General features: G+C 30.4%; 3 protein-coding genes across 3 annotated transcripts; 1 reads left to right on the forward strand and 2 right to left on the reverse strand.

Annotated features, from left to right (window-relative positions):
* Positions 1-3,226: 3,226 nt before the first annotated feature.
* LOC105620228 (putative Rab-43-like protein ENSP00000330714) lies at positions 3,227-5,055 on the reverse strand. The gene is made up of 5 exons (XM_012201733.1): positions 4,840-5,055; positions 4,026-4,110; positions 3,659-3,757; positions 3,409-3,566; positions 3,227-3,334 (listed from the first exon to the last, which is right to left on the reverse strand). The coding sequence occupies exons 1-5, from the start codon at positions 5,053-5,055 to the stop codon at positions 3,227-3,229; spliced, it is 666 nt and encodes a 221-aa protein (XP_012057123.1).
* A 762-nt stretch (positions 5,056-5,817) lies between these two features.
* LOC105620229 (complement component 1 Q subcomponent-binding protein, mitochondrial) lies at positions 5,818-7,976 on the reverse strand. The gene is made up of 5 exons (XM_012201734.1): positions 7,775-7,976; positions 7,044-7,194; positions 6,768-6,970; positions 6,561-6,649; positions 5,818-5,967 (listed from the first exon to the last, which is right to left on the reverse strand). Exons 1-5 carry the CDS (start codon positions 7,974-7,976, stop codon positions 5,818-5,820), a joined length of 795 nt encoding a protein of 264 aa, XP_012057124.1.
* Positions 7,977-12,233: 4,257 nt separating this feature from the next.
* LOC105620230 (replication protein A 70 kDa DNA-binding subunit) lies at positions 12,234-16,397 on the forward strand. Its single transcript, XM_012201735.1, has 13 exons — positions 12,234-12,263; positions 12,329-12,376; positions 12,847-13,058; positions 13,148-13,308; positions 13,411-13,501; positions 13,735-13,897; positions 13,996-14,200; positions 14,528-14,640; positions 14,714-14,880; positions 15,088-15,322; positions 15,397-15,480; positions 15,562-15,756; positions 15,946-16,397. Exons 1-13 carry the CDS (start codon positions 12,234-12,236, stop codon positions 16,066-16,068), a joined length of 1,827 nt encoding a protein of 608 aa, XP_012057125.1. The 3' UTR covers positions 16,069-16,397.
* Positions 16,398-16,651: the final 254 nt, after the last annotated feature.

A 16,651-nucleotide genomic window follows, 5' to 3' on the forward strand; every position in this document is an offset into this window, starting at 1 on the left:
ACACACACACACACACACACACACACACACACACACACACACACACACACACACACAAAAATTTATATAGTTACATTGGTAACACATACTTATTGATATTATGATTATTTATCGTTGAATGAAGTGTCTTCCTATCAAGAAATCAAATCTTTTTTGATCATTTTTTTTATCTCGATATACATTAATATATTGTTTTTTATCGCAGTAATATTTATCACAAATTTATTCTTTAATATGATTTTAAAATCATAAAAATAATAATAGCAATTTATAATCATATAATTCTTTAAGAAATATAATAAACAAAGAATTTTTATATATGTATATTAAATCACGCATAGCAAATATCAAGTATAAGAATCTCAGGCACTTTGTGATTTTAACAGAAAATATTTTGATAGAAAGGATATTTAGATCGAAACTATTATAGCTTCTTTGTTGATTTGTAAAATAAAATATTATATAACTATTTTGCAACATTCTCTCCTTACATTGTCAATTAAAAATATTTTCAAAGATGTCTACAATTTGCCGAAATTTAACTATTATCATTCGTAGCTTTATATTTACATAACAACAACGATATTAGATCTGTTCGCGTTGCTGATATTTTTTGCATTCAGAATCTTTGCCTTTTCTTTCTTCAATATGTATATCTAATTTTAAATGCAAAAATTATATTATATTTTTAGAATTTCAAGCCACGTGAGCAGATACTACTTATAATGTAAAACCATTATAAAGTTATAACATTATAAAGTGCCTTTACATAAGATTGTTTTTATACAAGAATAAAAATAAAATGTTTATACATTTATGCTAATATTAATAGTTGTCCAAACTTTCAATATGATGAATGAATTAACGTACAAGCAACAAAACATTTGTGATATTTAAGATTTAATTTCAAATTAATCTTTGTGAATTTATAGTCAATTTTAAACGTCGGTAATATATCTGAATTATGTTATCAACTAGAATTGTCTTCTCTACCTCGCTTCATTTTGTTTAATATAGTTATTAAATTTATAATATTATTTTGATGCAATAAAAAGGAGTGAATATTAATTAGCATTTTATGATCTTTTAATATTAATGCGTGTACATGTTATTCATATACACTTACAGCATGCTAATTCACATTGAAATTAACAATTGTCTGAATAAATTTCGTATATACAATTTCATATAAATTGAATAATAATTGACATGAATAAATATTTATATAATTAAATTGATTTTGTTGCAAAAAACTTCTCATTAAAAGATAATTAGTTTTTATATATTGTCTCTATAAACATATTTTAACAATTATCGAATTACAATTTATAATACAGAGTGAGTTATCTTTGGAATCAATATACATTTATGCAAAGCTAAAGCAATTACTTCTTGTATCTCAAATATATCAAATGTAATACATAAACCCCTGTTAACTAAAATCAATATACTAAACATCATGTATTTTAAAGAAAAATATTTTTTTAATTGTCTCTACATATACATATAGTATAATAAATATTTTCAATTACTTCTCGTATGGTACAATTGCTCGCAAAATTAATCAAGTATTTAAAAAAATTTCTTAAGTTTTTATACAACGAAAAGGAGACGAAATATCAAATTTTATTCTCAATAGACTAAGTAAAATTTATTTTATAACAAGCTTCTAACACAATTTTGTGTACGCAATTTTGAAACACTTGATCAGTCTTGCGAGACAGTATTTTGTGTATTATTTCGGCGCACAATTGTAATATTTTAAACTTATAAAATTATGTTTCGTACAATATCCTTTTTTTGCACACAGTTCAGACAATTTCATATCTAATTATATTTATTAACAAGAAATTTATTAAAAACGGATATGTACATTCTTTTGTCTTGTCTAATAAAATTTTTTATTCACTTTGATTCGCTTCGAATATTGTCTTCTTCGTTTATTTATGTTAAAATATATATCTATATTTTTTTCAAAAATTATACTCTAGTAATCTAAATTCGCGAAAGAACACTTAACTTGGATATATTCTCTAAGGTTTTACGTATCTTACTATGTGAGGTTTTAGTATTTTATCTTATCAAAAACATAATTTGCATTCGCAATGAGTATTTCGAGAGAATACACGCAACATAAGTATCAAAAAAATATATTACGATTTATTAAGCAGTAATAGAGATTCGTTATATCTGTTCACAAATAACAATAGCGTTTGTTTAAACAAAACGCATTCTACATACTTGCTCGCATTCCCATTGCCCTTCAACGTCGAATGCGAATCTGAATTATTATATAAATTATGTTTGAATTAAGTTCGAATTATTTAATAATTATTGAATTATTCAATTTAACAAAGATCGCAAGTATTAGACGATCGTTTTTAGTGCAAAATGCACAATGAGAATGCGATTGTGAATTAGTATTTACAGCTTCTAATTGGTGCTTGGCGATTGGGAGGTCAAACTTCACATTCGCCGTAACAATGTTCGCACGTGCAAATAAATAAAATAAATAAAAAAAAACACATTAAGTTACCACTCGCAATTTAAATCTCCTGCAAATATAATATGTGCGTATGAAAATATGAATTTTAAGGCACTAGATACTCTAAGATCTTTTCAGGTCGCAATATTGTAAAGTCGCAATATTGTCAATATGTGTGCGCAAGTGTATATTTGTGTGTATTTTTGTTAAATCGCATATAAAAATATACAAATGTATTCTTCTTGGAACAGCCAGTTTTTGGAGTAGAAATGATCTATCTTTTACTCTAAAAATTAGATCTTTATTGCGAGATTCATGTCTCCCGAGATAAGATATATAATAGCTACTATTCCAATCCGCGCGAATAGAAAAATAATATCTTGAATTTGGCACCTGAATATCTTTCTATTGTATGGATAGAATTACGTTGGACACGTGTAATTTCTAAGTCTACTTTGTATCGGGCTACAATAAGAGATAAAAGATAAAAGGCAGTAAAATTTTTGTAAAAAGATAAGATTCATATGATGTTTTAGGGAAATCTTTCGATATTTTTGGTATATAATACTGAGGCACATAATTTCTAATTTTTCAATTATTATTTCAAGAATAGTAACATTAAAATGTATGTGCAGACGAAATTGTACGATATCATAATCGTCGACTGCCTTTTATCTTATCTATCACTGGACACTCAGCTTATGAAAATTTTCACCCAGCGCATCGAATATGTTAAAAAATTTAGAATATTTTGTAAGAACAACCTGAACAAGAAGATAAATTTCGACCGACACCGAGTTTCACCACTTCTTCCTCACTCGCGCTAATTTGGCGATTATCGTGTCGTCTCTAAAAACAAATAATGCGTTTATTTTTTAAAATTATTTAAGTACTTTATGCGCGATGTAGAAAAATGGATTTACCTTAAGTTCCGATGCCAGATAAAAAAAGATGGAATCTATATTTGTATTATCTTTGGCTGAGGTCTCCACTACGTGCAAAACTTCCGGCAGGTATTGGCATAAGGCTTCAGCTTCTATTTTTTTCACCTCACGTAAATCCTCCAAATCACATTTATTACCTGCAAAGCAAAAAATGCATAGAAATTAAGTCATTATGCAATGTAATCATTACAGCATAATAATTATTACAATACACATAAAATGATCATACCAACTAATACCAGTAGCACATGCGACGACGAATACCTCCGGACTTCTTCCACCCAACGTTGTAAACTTAAAAACGTCGATCGCTTCGTAATATCGTAAACTAAAATAATCGAGTATTGCTTATTAGAATAATGCCATAGTAATATAATTTTTTCAGATAATAAAAATAATAAACAACAAAAAACAATTCTATTGCCCTAACAAACTAGTATAATTCCCATTAATTTTAAAATTAGTATAATTCCCATTAATTTTTTTATTAAACTAATTTTTAAATTATTCTTTAAAATTAATAGTACACTATATGTTAATAAAAAAAAACAATTGCATAATATGAAATATAAAGATTCACACAATTAGTTACATACCTACGATTACTCCATTTGCAGATCTATAGTAACTCTGTGTTATTGTTCGAAATCTTTCCTGTCCTGCAGTATCCCATATTTGTAACTGTCAATAACAGAATAAGAGTTCCAGTAATTATTATGATTTTAAGTATATTAATAATCACTATCTATATTAATAATTATAATCTATGAATTCAAACAGATTACAGTATTATTTTAGATTATATAAAAATCTATCAGATTTTGCCTCAAGGATTATCTTCAATAAGATATTTTACATAGAAATTTGTAATTTAAGCATACAAATTTTCGTTAGAAAAAAACTCAATCTCAAATTGAACTATATAATCCAAACACAGACGACACAGCAGTCTATTTATACATCTATTTATATGTCTTACATAATTTTTTATTAATTACAAATTTTTTTCTATCTTTTAACTCTATTCTTTTTCATGTTTTCTCTCCTTTTTCTGTTGAAATCAGAATGATGATGTACACTTATTTATTTATTATTATGTTAGTTCATTTTATCAAGTCTGTATTTTTATAAATGAACTACATAGTATACATTTAAAGTAAAATAGATATATTTTTGAAATTTGGCAAGAGAGAGATAAAGACAATTCTAGTCCAATCCAGCAATAATAAAAAACAAACTTATATAGTAAACATTCTAGTAATAGAAAAAAAAAACATAAACACAGAGTACTGCGGAGTACTGATAATCACAGATTTCTGACAAGAAATTCTATAGAAGTGTGTTGATAACGCAATCGGAGCATAGGTTAAGCTTCAAGTTTGACGCGAATGCATGTGGAATGCGGTGCACCTTCACTCTCTTGCCGTCTATGAGCACAGTCTTCATAGTGAAGTCGACGCCGATGGTGTTGCCGTGGCGCTCAACAAATGTTCCGGACCTGAAGCGCTGTACCACGCAAGTCTTGCCTGTGCCACAGTCGCCGATTAGGACGATTTTGAACAGGTAGTCGAAGCTCTCGTCATCGCTCGTGTTCATCATGAGGTTGTCGGGATTACGGCACGACATTCTCAGGACGAGGACTCACGCGAAGGCGACGGCGACGACGACGGTCGCGAGGACTTTGCGCTTGGCGGACAACTACCTACGCCATCGCCGTGTCCACGAGCCTCCCCAAGTCTCTCTTCATCCAATTGCGTCCATTTTGGTCCATCTTACCATCCCGCTGCCTGCGATCCGTATCAGTGACGAATCGTGAAACTGCTGCTAATCCCCCCTTCCTTTCTGTCTTCCTGCTTTTCTTTTCGGTTCCTTTTCTTCGATTGCGTTTATCATGAATCTTCTTTTCTTATTGTTGAATAAATCTTATTTGAGATTTGAAACAAAGCGCGAGAGAACAAGCGAAAATAAATGTATGAAAGATATTGAATTTAAAAAAAAAGAGAAGAAATGAGAATATAACAAATCATATATTGTAAGAAGTAAAATATTTAAGATAAAACATTAAAATAAGTAGAGACAAAGGGAAGTAAAAAATACAAGAATTATCTTAATGACTATAAAGTCTGATAAAATATCTGGGAGATAAAAATTCTGGTTCTAATTTAATACAGTTTTAGTTTATTCGTAACAGGGAACATTTTCTTTTTACATAATAAAACAAAAATGAAGTTATCATTATGATTCTAATATAATCCATTTTGTTTGAATGCTTGGAAATTAATCAGTAAAAATACGCGTCAGCACATAATTTTATTAACAATTCTTACGAACTACATTGTTATGAGAATCGCAGACAATCTTATAGCATCTTAATATTAATTCCTAGAATTACTTTCCGGATGTGAACTTTGATAAACCCTCCAATAAACTGACGTAGGCTGTATGCTCATAGCTTGTGCTCAACTCAATCAGTTTCTCTGCAAATTCATTTGAGATACCTTTCTCTTCGAGGTAGTTCATCAGTAGATCATACAGATACTGCAAAATAAATAAATAGTATTTAATTTAAGCTGATTTCTAATATATAATAAAAAAATAACAATCTAATTTATCTAGAATGTATTTTATATCTTAGTTACAGAAATAATCAGATCTGGAAAAGAGAGAATTAAGAAAATATATCAACGAAAGAGTTAGAGAATAAAACATGTCACATTCTTATTTCGATGAACACATGATAAAAGATCACGAGTTAATTTTATAAGAACGTTAATGATTTTCCAAAGATCAATAATCAAAACAGCCTTGATATAAGCTGTTTTGTACTCAACACTTTGGAGATATATTTAATCTTTATGCAAATTGATATGTATTTTAACTTCTTTAATTTTTGACTCAAACTTTGAAGTATATATTAAAGCAATAGTCTATAAAGCAGAGAGATAAATTTAAAATCCAAATATTTTTTTATTTTGGACTTTTAATATTTATACTATATGTCAAAATAACTGTAATAATATATTTAATTATTAAACTATAATATATTTAGTTGTACTAATTTTTACATAAAATAATTACAGAGATATAGAGACAGGATAATAATTCCTTGCCTCTTTGAAAATCATATTTACCCCATCGATGATTTCACCAGCTACGGAGTACACCTTTTCATTGTGGTTGCCTTCATACAGTGTGATTTCATCGATGCCAAATATGTCATCTGCAAAAAAAAATTAATAATACAAATTAAAAATTAAAATTTGAAAAATGAATAATATAAACAATCTAACAAATCGTTTATTTATTGCAAATGTTAACTATAATTATCATCTGCTTACTATAATTATCATCAGAACCTGATGCACCAACTTGATTGTTGAAAGAACATGAAAAACCTAGAGTCTGATTGCCTCTCACTATATCTACTGTAAAGTTTGGTTTGCTCTTCATTTCGCCAATGTCTACACTGTTGCTATTAGTATTCATTTCTGTTTCAGAATCTGCATCTACTGTATGGTTCACATTAAATGAAATATAGATACTGGAAAAGAATATTGTAAATCAGATAAATCAACACTTTAAATCCATATATCAATATAACAAAATTTTCTTACGTATCAGTGCCGTCTTTCTTTTCAAGATTAACTTCGGCACCATTAAGGGATACTGAAAAGCCATCTAATGTTGTTGGTATCATTTTTAATTTTTGTGCCTTCTTTTCAGCTACTATCTCCTCAGCCAAAAATTCCACTAATTCCTTCTCCGCTGATAAAAAAAAATATAATTAGTAAAATAAACAAATAAAATTATATAAAATTACATATTTCTATATACAAAACAAAAAATCTTGGTTTTTGGTATAATTTTAGATTGTCATACTTAAAAAAGATTAAATTGTACAGTGTACAAAATTAAATAGAATTTTAAAAACGATGAAATCTGTATACTCAGAAAAAACTAATTAATATTTACAAATTATAAGACTTCATATCTGTTCTTTATAGCCCTGTATATTATATTCTTTGAACAGGTAAATACGTTAGAGAAAAAGGAAGATGAAAAGTATGAAGTTTACCTACAAAGCATATCTAATAAATTTTTCAAATGCATCAGCCTACAGTCATCAGACTTGAGAAAACTTAAAGAAAACTTAACTGCTATTTAATAAAAGAGAAAAAAAGAGTATACTTCAAGTCACAATTAGTACTTAAAACATTTCTGTTTCCGAATTGAACATCTCTTTTCATAAACATGGAAATCAATAAAAGCGCAAGCGAGCCCTGTCACGGAAACGACCAACGCATGGTCTACTCGACAGACAAGACACTCGTCAATGAGTCGATACCTTTGGTGCTGTAACATCTTTGAGCGCGGAGATCATGCAGTTCAGGCATGGAAATGAGAGGCGTGATCTCGGCGATCTGCCGGTGACTACACATGTTCCACAGAGCCCTAATAGGTTGGCCGCTGTTGTTGCTACCGCACGAAGACGACAACACACCGCGAAGTGCCGTGGCGCGAAACGCGCTTCTTACGATGCCGTTCATATTGGAAAAAAGTTGATGGCAGAAAACTACGAGATAAATACAACGTGATGAATACGGCAAGTACGGCGCGAGGGAAATGATTGCGTCACGGCGATTTCTTGTGCCGGGTTTCCGGTGCGCAGACGAAGAGCAACAGAGTGCAGAGATAACTTCCGGCGACGCACGTGTTTATATTAGGCTGCATTTTCATGCCGACCCTCGACGCTCGATTCGAGCGTCACAGATCTCGTGAAAATTGACGAATACCAAGCATCAATTTTGATTACGTGACCTGTTTTAACGCTGAAAATGAGCATCGAGCGTTAGCATGAAAAAGCAGCCGTAAAGTCACTAGATTTACAAAGTATCGTGAATTGCCGCTCCATTTTGGCTCCATAATGCGTGATTATTCAAAACTTCAGTCACTTTCGCTGCGGTTTTTCAACGCAGCAATCGGTATTTTCGATAATAAGGGGTTCCGCACAATAAAAGGAATAGGGAACAAAGAACAAGAATTTCAACCTAAATTGAAACTGAGTATTCCACAATGATTTCTGATAGGTTGAAATTCTTATTCTCTATTCTTTGTTCCTTTTTGTGCGGAGTTCCTAATAATATCAGGTTCTTCTTCTTCTTCTAGACTCCTATATAGATTTCTGATCTTTTAATAAAATTAGGTTAGAATAGTTCGACACCATTTTGACTCCAAATGCTAAGTGAATTTTCAATGAATTTTCTCCTACTTTGTTAATCTAATGACTTTATATTAAGGTATTATTACATAGAAGCATTAAGCGATGAGTGCATTCAGTATTACACCACTCAGTGAGCGCTCAGTGAGCTCTTGCTCTGATTGGCATATTTCTAGGTTAGATCTAAAAATAATGACCAAACAAGAGCACTTAGGGAGCGTTTATATTGGCTGTAACCGTAACCTTTAAAAAAATTAAAAAGAAAAAAGAATTTATTTATCACAGTCGAGTATTCTCCTCCCATTCGACTGTAAGAAGGGAATACTCAAAGGTGATTGGCCAATTTTAGCAAGAGCTCAGTTATAGTATTGAATGCATCCAATGGCTGCGTTCAGCAGAACATTTATTTTATGTTACTGTAGAGCACTAGAAACAATAAGTATTCGCGTCCATCATTTTTTTATTTCTTTTCCCATTCCTTGCTTTATTCCCATTTCATCCATGAGTTGTGATGGATTATGATTATTACAAGTTATAATTTGTATTTGCTGCTTGAAATTTTATAGCTCCTTTCATTCCATTTTTGCTCTCAAAATCAGTTGAATATTTATCGTAATATTAAGATCTGAAGAGTGTTTGGCGTTCAAATTATATCTAGATAAGGTGTCAAATATGTATGTCAATTTAAAGAAAAAGATTGAAATTTTTCATCTGCAAAGAAGTATAGTGATATTTATTCACAAGTCATGTATTTATTTTACAACAATAGCAAGTTGTCGATGAATATTATTCGCAGAAAATTTAAATAATCGAATACCTTTTTCTGATCTATTGATCATTGATTGACAGTTTATCGCAATAAGGCATTTTATAAATTTTTTTTCCTTAATTAATATATAATATTTCAGTTTTTTTACATCTTTTTTTTCGTCTCTTAATTTTATGATAAAATTTCAAGGTGCGGAAATATAGTACATAAATACAAAGCTACAAGTTTCCAACATCTTAGAAGCTATAACAACCGTAACGACCATAACCTTCTCAGCTCAGCGGCGGAATAGAGCAAGGAGTGGGGAAGGAGTAAAAATGCGAATATTCACGTTTATAATGCCTTAGTTACTATTTGACGATTTTTTCGCGATGATTGGACTATACTTTTAGGGTGCGTACTTTTAGGGTATACCTTGACGGAAAAGCAGAAAGCCAATCAGAACTCGTGCTGGTAGTAAGTAGTACATAAAGCCGAAATTGTAGACTACCAGCGCGAGTTTTGATTGGCTGCTGTTTTTTCGTTTTCTGTTTTTCCGTACGGTGAATGCACCTTTAGATCTTGAAGAATAGTTCTTGCAGTTGCACAATTAGATACTTATCAATGAAACAAGTCGGAATTATTCCGTTTTTCCTATAAAATATAATAGAAATCTAAAGAATAATTGAATAATTTTGGAATTCATTTCAATTTTGTTCCATTGGTTCTCCGTTTTATTTTTTAAATGTTTTGTCGATAATTGTCGCTATTGTTAACTAACGACAACCAATGTCGTGCTTTCTTTCCGGTCCTGCCATTGGCTATCGCTAGTTAACGATAGCGACAATCATCAACAAACGTTTGACCTGATTGCACCAACGTTATTTTGACTTTAAGCAAGGCTTAAAACTCTGTCTGTCTCTCTTTCGCTTTAAAGCAAGGCAGAGATAGTTTTAAATCTTACTTAAAGTCAAAGTAATGTTGGTGCAATTGGGCCTTATATCCGTATTCATATATCCGTATTCATAATTCTTTCTTGAGAATTCCTTGAGGATTCCTTGTTCTTCATTTCATATTTCATAAATCTTCCTTGATCAAACAAGGAGCCTTATTAGCTTTCTTTTCTCAAGGTAGGTTATGAGTTTCCTTGAGGAACAGATGTAGCCTTCATAATCAAGCAAATCTCCAAATTTAATTTGTCATACTAGTTTTTTTATTTTCGATGGCTTTTAATTTAAATCTGACACATCGATAATTATTTTTGATTGCTTTTTTTCGGAAATAAACTCCTTCAAAAACATTTTCTCCTTCATATATTAAGCATTATGGCGAATTCGATTGGAAGCACTGATGTTTATTAAAGTCGTACACTAATTTAATTTGAGTATAAAAATAAAATGCAAATATTTCGAATTATAAAATACATATTTTATATTATATTATCTAACAGTGCAATAAAATGTATTGCGTATTTCACAATTAATTTCTATGTTTATTTATAAACATATAGTTTTAATGTGCATCAGTGCGCAATAAGCGTCCACTCAAATTCGCTATTGGTTTCATTTTTGTCCATTATTGTTGCAAAATACTTAATCACGATTTTATTTAATCAACAATGCCTTTATAATCTTTATTATTCATAATTTATGATATTAGGTTTGCATATATTATATATTATGTTGTCTTCAGTAGGTTACTAAAATTCCTAAAATATTCCTTCCTTCGGGAAGGCAGACTTGAGATTAGTTTATGAAACAAGAAAGTCTTGAAGAATCGAGAAATCCTTCATGGAAGCTTCCTCCAGTCTTAAAATAAGAAAGGATTATGAATACGGGTGATTCTTGTGTTACGTTCCAAAACTTCGAAGATTTTACTATATACTATATACTATAGTATATGTTACGTGTACTATATATTTCGAAACTTTATCCCTAGGATGAAAAGAGAAAATTTTCCCCATTAATTTCAATGGTAAAAATTTTCACTTTCCATCCTAAGAATAAAGTTTCATGATTGATACCCTGAATACGACTAATGCAGCCAATAATACGCTGTTGTAGGAATTATTCCCACAAGGGAGTGTTGTGTGCATGCATAAGCTGCCGTATTTTACAGTTTCATAAGGTGTCTTTACATGGCAGCATCAGCGTCGAGCGTCAGAGCATGCGTAGTGATATGTTTAATAATTTTACTGTAATTGAATTTAATGTACGAGATATACTAATAGTGGAATCTTGTAGTTTACACTATTTAATGTAAATAAATATAAATTTTAAGCATTATATGTTAGGATAATGTATATCAAAACATAACCTCTTATAATTTATCATTTTGCGTCAAGAAACTGCGCAAAAGATTATTACGCAGGTGTCTGGAGATTCAAATTTTTGCGCAGTAATCAGCAATAATCTTCTGCACAGATGCTCGACGCTCAACGCTTGCATGTAATGGCACCTTATTCGCTGCTTTCACATCAGCGTATCAGCGATACGTGCACAAACATTCCTATATGAGAATAATAATACCCACGACAGCGCATCATTGAACGCAGCCAATGGATGCATTCAAAACAACAACTGCTCACTGAGCTCCAAATTTTAAGATCTAATGGAATATACCAATTAGATGATAGGAAAAACTTATTGAGCGCTCAGTGAGCGATATCGTTCTGAATACACCCAATGTCATCTATTCGGCGGGAAATAGTATAACATAATAAAGGGTGAAGAGAGACAGATATTATCGTGCATGATCATCAAGATTTGAAATTTTTTTTGCGAAAGCTCTCTATTTTGATAATTCTTACGGCCGTGTTGATAATAATAAATCGCAATCATGTACAATTTAACAGAAGGAGCATTGGAGGTAAGTTTTTCGAAGTTTCTATATATTGCGTTGTATTGTTTAACATTAAGATTTTATCGTTTCAGAAAATCATGCGAGGCGTAGATATCGATAATCCAGTTCTCCAAATATTGGTGAGTGCGGAAATAATTCGATAGAATATGATCAGTTATATCTTTGCGAATCGAAAATGTTTTGAAAGCATGACTTATAGCCAGCAACATCCAGGTTAGGGAAGTGATGCTGCTCCTATCGTTTTTATTTGGATTATAGATTGAAATTTGTCATATTCTAATGTAACATGAGTCGTGATATGTATCTATTGTTTTAAACTCATTTTTATTGTCAAGAATTACTTTTATTATACACGACAGGTATCTATATTTTGGGTTAATTTTCGTTTCGTAATAAATCGTTTAAAAAAAAATTGATTCTTACATATACATATATTTCAAATAAAAGAAATGTATAGGAAATGTATGATTGACCAAATTGTATGTACAAAAGGTTAAGTTTCTTCACAGACTTTAACTTAATTGCAAGGATTCTATCTTACAGTTTTTTTTAGAAAACAGAGTCTTAAATAATGTGTGTAATTTTACAGGGTTACAAGAAATTGCCGAGAAATGTTAATAAAGATGGTTCTGCTACTGATCGATTCAGATTGCTGATATCCGATGGACAGAAATTAAACTCATTCACAATGTTGGCTACTCAACTGAACAATCTGATCACAGAGAACATTTTGAATGATTATGCGATCTGTAAAATAACCAACTATCACATGAGTTCAGTGAACAACAGCGGCAAAGAAAAGTATTTATGCATTTAAGTACATAAATAATTCAAGTTTATAAATAAGTATATAATTAAGTATATAAATAAATCAAATTTTGTTCTATTAGACGTGTTATGTTGATACTGGGTATTGAAGTATTGGTTCCTGGCAATCAAGTTGGAAACAAAATAGGTAATCCGACTAATATAGAAATGAAATCAGAACCTGAATCTACGTCTACATCTACATCTACATGTACGTCTAAGGCTACAACTGCACATTATCAAAGTAAGTATATTGTTAATGTGTGTCAACAGTATTTAAAATAAATTGTCAATCAACTTGGATTTGTGATACTTTGATATGTAACAAAATTTTTGTTATTTATAGATGGTTCAACCAGAAATGTTACTTCAAATTGTCAAGCTTCTTCTGACATATACACTACGCCGATCGCAGCATTAAGCCCTTATCAAAACAAGTGAGAAAGAAAGAGAGTTCGATTCTATATAAACTATGAATCTGTTTTTTATTCTTGCATTCAACTTTACATTAAAACTTTCCTTAGCCAAATATTAAATATTATTTATTTGAAATTTCAACAATGTATACTAATTCAAGTATAGAAAACGGACATATTTCTAGATGTCGAAATATACTTTATACATGTGTGATGCTGAAGAAAAAAGAATAATGATAATATGTGTTTAATAGATGGGTGATCAAGGTTCGTGTGACCAATAAATCTCCGATCAAAACATGGAGCAACTCGCGCGGAGAAGGTAAGCTCTTCTCCATGGATCTAATTGATGAAAGTGGCGAAATTCGATGCACTGCATTTAGAGATCAATGTGAAAAGTTCTATGACATGATAGAGGTATATATTTTTTTATACTAAAATTACTAAAATTAGTAATGGTATGCAAATTTTTTTCTACAATGGATCAAAAACTATTGATCGTTTTGTTTATGTAGACTGGAAATGTATATTATATCTCACGGTGCACACTGAAGGCAGCGAACAAACAATTTTGCACGTTGAAAAATGATTATGAGATGACTATGACTGGCGATACGGAGATTATACCTTGCCACGAAAACAGCGATAATATTCCAACATTACAGTTTGACTTCTGTCCCATAAGTCAAATAGAAAGCAAAGAGAAAAATGACTTATTAGGTAATGTAATATTTTTATAACAGTTAATATTTTATTAAATCTTGAACATTAGTTTCATCAATGAAATAATTTTTTCATTGTATTCTTAATAATTTTCTGAGGCTAATTTATATATATCAATTATTAGCATTTATATTACTTTGCATTTTGTTATTTATTTTTATCTTATTTCTAAAATTATTTAAGTATCAATTAGTAACTGCTTTGTATTAAAGTTTTACTACAATAATAAATACAATAATAAATAATAATCTTAAATTTTATATAAGAAAAAAAAGATTTATATGTAATTTGAAAATTATTTAATAATATGTTCACACATAATAGATATCTTGGGTGTCGTTACAACTTTCAACGATATACAACAAATTATACAGCGAACTACTGGCCGAGAACTTTTAAAGAGAGATATTAATATCGTCGATGACAGTGGTACGATGGTAAGTGATTTATTGATACATCAGATTTTAAAATTTTGCTGTTTTGGGCAGAAATAAATGAATTTTCTGTTAGATATGCGTTACATTATGGGGTAAGCAGGCCGAAGACTTTGATGGTTCGAATAATCCGATCATAGCCATTAAGGGAGCGCGCGTGGGTGAATTTAATGGTGGAAAGAACTTGTCTCTTTTACATTCCTCTGTATTTGAAAAGGATCCTGATCTTCCTGAAGCACACAGGTATATTCAAACTGACTCTTAATTAAGATAATACTTTTAACTTTTTAATTACAATTAAAATTTATTCGTACTAGAGATAAATGGCTTTATTTTTTATCTGTATGTAATTTTTAACATTAATTTTTTTTAAATTTCTGCTTGGAGATATATACTTACATAAGGTTAGTAATATACTATTTATATAATGTATTACAATATATATTTCAGATTGCGCGGATGGTACACTGCAGTTGGCCATTCGGAGAACATAAAATCATTGTCTAAAGCAGGCGGAGGTGGTGATTTCAACGCGCCATTGTACACTTTTGAAGAGGCAACTGAAGCTCGATTGGGAGAGAAAATGAATCTTGCAGATTCGTTTACGGTGGTGGCGACTATTAATATGATCCGCGTGGAAAATGCAATCTATAAGGCATGTCCGGTAGAAAGTTGTAAGAAAAAGGTAAATAGTATACGATATATTTACGAGAAAAAAATTTTGTCATATTTCCAAGCTTCAATGTGAGTTAATTTCAGTTGATCGATCAATCTACTGGAGTCTTTAGATGCGAGAAATGTAACAGGGACTACCCAAATTCCATTTATCGCTTACTGGCAAGTGTATGTATTATCTTCGCATCCTTTTTATTCATTATATTTGAAAGTATTTTCTTTTTGGTTTATTATTATAATAATTTTCAGATGAATATAGTGGATGCAACAGGCAATCGCTGGATAACTGCCTTTAGTGAAGATGCTGAGAAGATATTGGGAATGTCGGCACAAGAGTTGGGAGAATTGAAGGAGAATGATAATGATGCCTTTTTGCAGAAATTCGGCGAAGCGAGCTTCAAGAAATTCATATTCACTTTGAGGGCGAAATCCGAAGTTTTCCAGGTAATTGATATAATTTATTATTAATAAGATTCCTTTTGCAGTTTTTTCTGCTAATTTTCCATTCTTTTATCCAATAATTGTCCATTCTTTTATCATTGTATAAATCGTATTTCATGTTAATCTTATTTTCAATGCTATTTCATATTAGTTTTTAATACTATTTTTTCTAATAATTTCTACGTTTTTCAGGATGAAATGAGAATAAAACATGTATGTTCGTCAGTCGCATCTGTAAATTACAAGACTTACCTGGCACATCTAATAGATAGAGTCTCCAAGTTGGTGCACATTGAGAAATTGGATTCCAATTAGATTTCATTAGATATGTTTCATTAAAGTGAAATTTTTGTTTAAAACCTATAAGTATATACGCTTTTAATTTAAGTATTGTGATGTATATTTTCTATATTTTCTTGAAGTGCATTTTCAGATCGTTTCTATTATTCGGCGAAATGCGGTTATTCTTTATTGTAAGAGAAGAAAAGCAAATGCATTATGTAAGATTAACCTCTATGTTAAGTATGTTAATCAATTAATTCCACAAGAATATTTATAATTTTTTTATATTATGATTGCTATAATAACACATTTATTGTGTCTGTAGATTTATAAAATAAATCTTTCTAATTTACGCATTGAGACGTTTGCGTTTTTATTATCTATTATAAATGAGTTAATCTAATGTAAGTGATATGACCGGAAAATAACAAATTAATAATATTCCATTATTGCCGTTGCCTCATTTTCCTTTTTAAATCCTAAGATTCTTGCAAAATCTCTTTGGAATAATTCCGTTATTATCACGTAACAGCAATGTAATATTTACTTAGATTAGATATCATACATAAAATGTGTTTCTGTGAATGCACGTACCTTCTAACAGACTCTAACTATG

Source organism: Atta cephalotes (assembly GCF_000143395.1).
Source record: "Atta cephalotes unplaced genomic scaffold scaffold00025, whole genome shotgun sequence".
NCBI lineage: Eukaryota > Metazoa > Arthropoda > Insecta > Hymenoptera > Formicidae > Atta > Atta cephalotes.